Genomic DNA, 2,258 nt, shown 5'->3' with positions numbered 1-2,258 from the left:
CACGCAGTTTCCACGGTCGTCGAGTGAGATGCGTTAATTTCTTAGAAAGCGAATGTTTACAAGTTTATACTGCCGATGAAACTGCCAGCCTTACTTCGTATTGCTCTCTAATGATTTGCCATTGCAATCGATGTTTCGCCTGTCGCGTGAAACTGCAACTTTTTAAGGTTTTCCTTCTTTACGCGGATTGAGACATAACCGCCGCTGAGACGTGCACAAAAACCGAACACGAAGGGAAACAAGCACGACAGCGCGCACGGCACAAAGCAGGTTTCTTCAGGTGCGTCCTCTTACAGGCAATTATGCCTCACAGCAAGTACCAACCATGACGGATAAAAGAATTCGGGTAGGCTTTAGTAACGACGAAGCCGGAATAGGCTAAGTGAAACGTCTTACACTTCCTGAAGGCAGTACATCAGTACTAGGGTAGAGAAATGACATAACCAAATATACAACTGACATTTATTCACACAGTTGAAAGCTTTGGGTAGATCTCTAGTTTATGTTACAGCTAGTGGGCATTTTATGGTGCAATTTAGCATTGCTGTTCGGTCCCTGTTCATAGTTCATAGTGTTTATTTTGCTGTGAGTGTAGGAGACCTAGACAACAGAAATGGCGCCCACACTGGTGGCGCTCTGGTTTGTTCTGCGCCGCTGGAGTCTGAAGCATTTGTGGGCGCTTGGGACCTCCTGCACATTTATCAATCTCCTGCGCTCATGAATTCCGCATCAGTCTGGAACCACCTGCCTACCTCCACTGTCGCCATTATGAATCCACTAAAACTTAAAACCGAACCTCCCGATCACCTTTCTGTAAACTCCCACGTCATTATCTTTACTTTGTTTATTTTAAGACCCACTGCCTGTATGCTGGCTTGACTGACGCTGAGAGTAAATATATAAAATGAAATAAGAAAGAGAAACGAATTTCCCGTTTTACAGCTGCTGCTTGTTCAAGTAATAATTTATTGCTCCAACCATTGCTAATCACGTTCCTGCCACGTCTAATCGCAAAATCAGAGAAACTTGGGGTTGAAAGGCTCCAGTTTCTGGCCGGCTACCATAATCGGGCCCTCGGTGAGAACGTGGCGGATCTTGAGGGGCGAGTAGCCGCCCTCCGAGGAGGTGGAGCCCACGAAGTCGAGGAAGCGCTGGGCCGAGCAGCCACGGGCGCCGTGCTTCCCGCACATGTACGACATCAGCTTGGTCCAGAAGACGTAGGTGCGGACGCCCTTGCAGGAATCGTACACTTTTTCGGCGAACTTCTTGTGCACGGCGTAGACCGATTCCGTGGCCGAGAGTTGGCCGCTTCCCTCGCTGCTGGTGCCATTGATGGCGACGAATTCGGACTGCTTGGGCGAGCAGAACGCCTGGCAGACGAGGTTTTGGAAGTTGCGGAAGCACGGGCCTGTCTTCTTAACGCCGAGTTTTACGAGGCTCTTCAACTCAGACTTGAACGCCGCCGCCTGCTTCGCGTCGCAGCAGGCGGGCACCGACTTGCCGGAAGAATCGATCAGCGCGGGACACGCGTCCTTGAGGATGCTACTCTCGATGGGGACCGGATCACGCTTGACCGCACATGGCAGCGGCTTGCCGGAGTCCTCGTCTTTGCCGCAGTAGCCGTACGTCACGCACTGAGACAGTGCCGACGACACCAGCGTGACGCTTACAGCGACGGTGAAAAGCCAGCTGCTGGACATCGTGGCGCGTGCTTGTCACGGAGCCCTCAACGGTGCATCAGTGGAGCTTGCGTCTGCTTCTTTAATACCACGCGAAGCCATTGATATGCTTTCGCAACGTTTGCACTTGGTCAGCAGTGTCCCCCCGCGAGTTAGATAAAGCTGATCACATGAATTGCCGATAACGCGCGCGGGTCATCGTACGCCGTTCATTAGGCAGACATGCGTTGCAGTTAGCGACACAATTATCTGATAAAGAGGCAGCCAAATGCTGCGTTGCAGCCAAGCGTTTGGCTACAATGCGAACCCAATTTGTTGCATTGAATATTGCGTTGAAGAAAAGCTCAGGAATATGTCTTAAGGCAGAAACAGCCTGGACAAAAATCTCTGTAACGCATTACATCCATAAAAGTGTTTTATGTCACAACCACTCAAACCTCTAGGCACCCTAACTGAAGCTACCGTAATGTTTAATTGTCCAGCACGTTTATGAAGAGCATGATTCCTTACTGCATCTTCCTCTGCAACATAGCGCTTGTAAATGCCGCGCACCAATTACGGCGAAATTTTGTCACTCGA

The 2,258-nt window shown here is 50.2% G+C and overlaps 1 protein-coding gene across 1 annotated transcript; it reads right to left on the bottom strand.

Annotated features, from left to right (window-relative positions):
- Window positions 1-1,016: 1,016 nt before the first annotated feature.
- LOC135899712 (NPC1-like intracellular cholesterol transporter 1) lies at window positions 1,017-1,700 on the bottom strand. Its single transcript, XM_065429034.2, has one exon. It carries the CDS (start codon window positions 1,698-1,700, stop codon window positions 1,017-1,019), a length of 684 nt encoding a protein of 227 aa, XP_065285106.1.
- Between the last annotated feature and the right edge of the window lie 558 nt (window positions 1,701-2,258).

Source organism: Dermacentor albipictus, chromosome 7 (genome assembly GCF_038994185.2).
Source record: "Dermacentor albipictus isolate Rhodes 1998 colony chromosome 7, USDA_Dalb.pri_finalv2, whole genome shotgun sequence".
In the NCBI taxonomy this organism is placed as follows: Eukaryota; Metazoa; Arthropoda; class Arachnida; order Ixodida; family Ixodidae; genus Dermacentor; species Dermacentor albipictus.
This window is presented reverse-complemented; position numbering and strand designations above follow the sequence as displayed.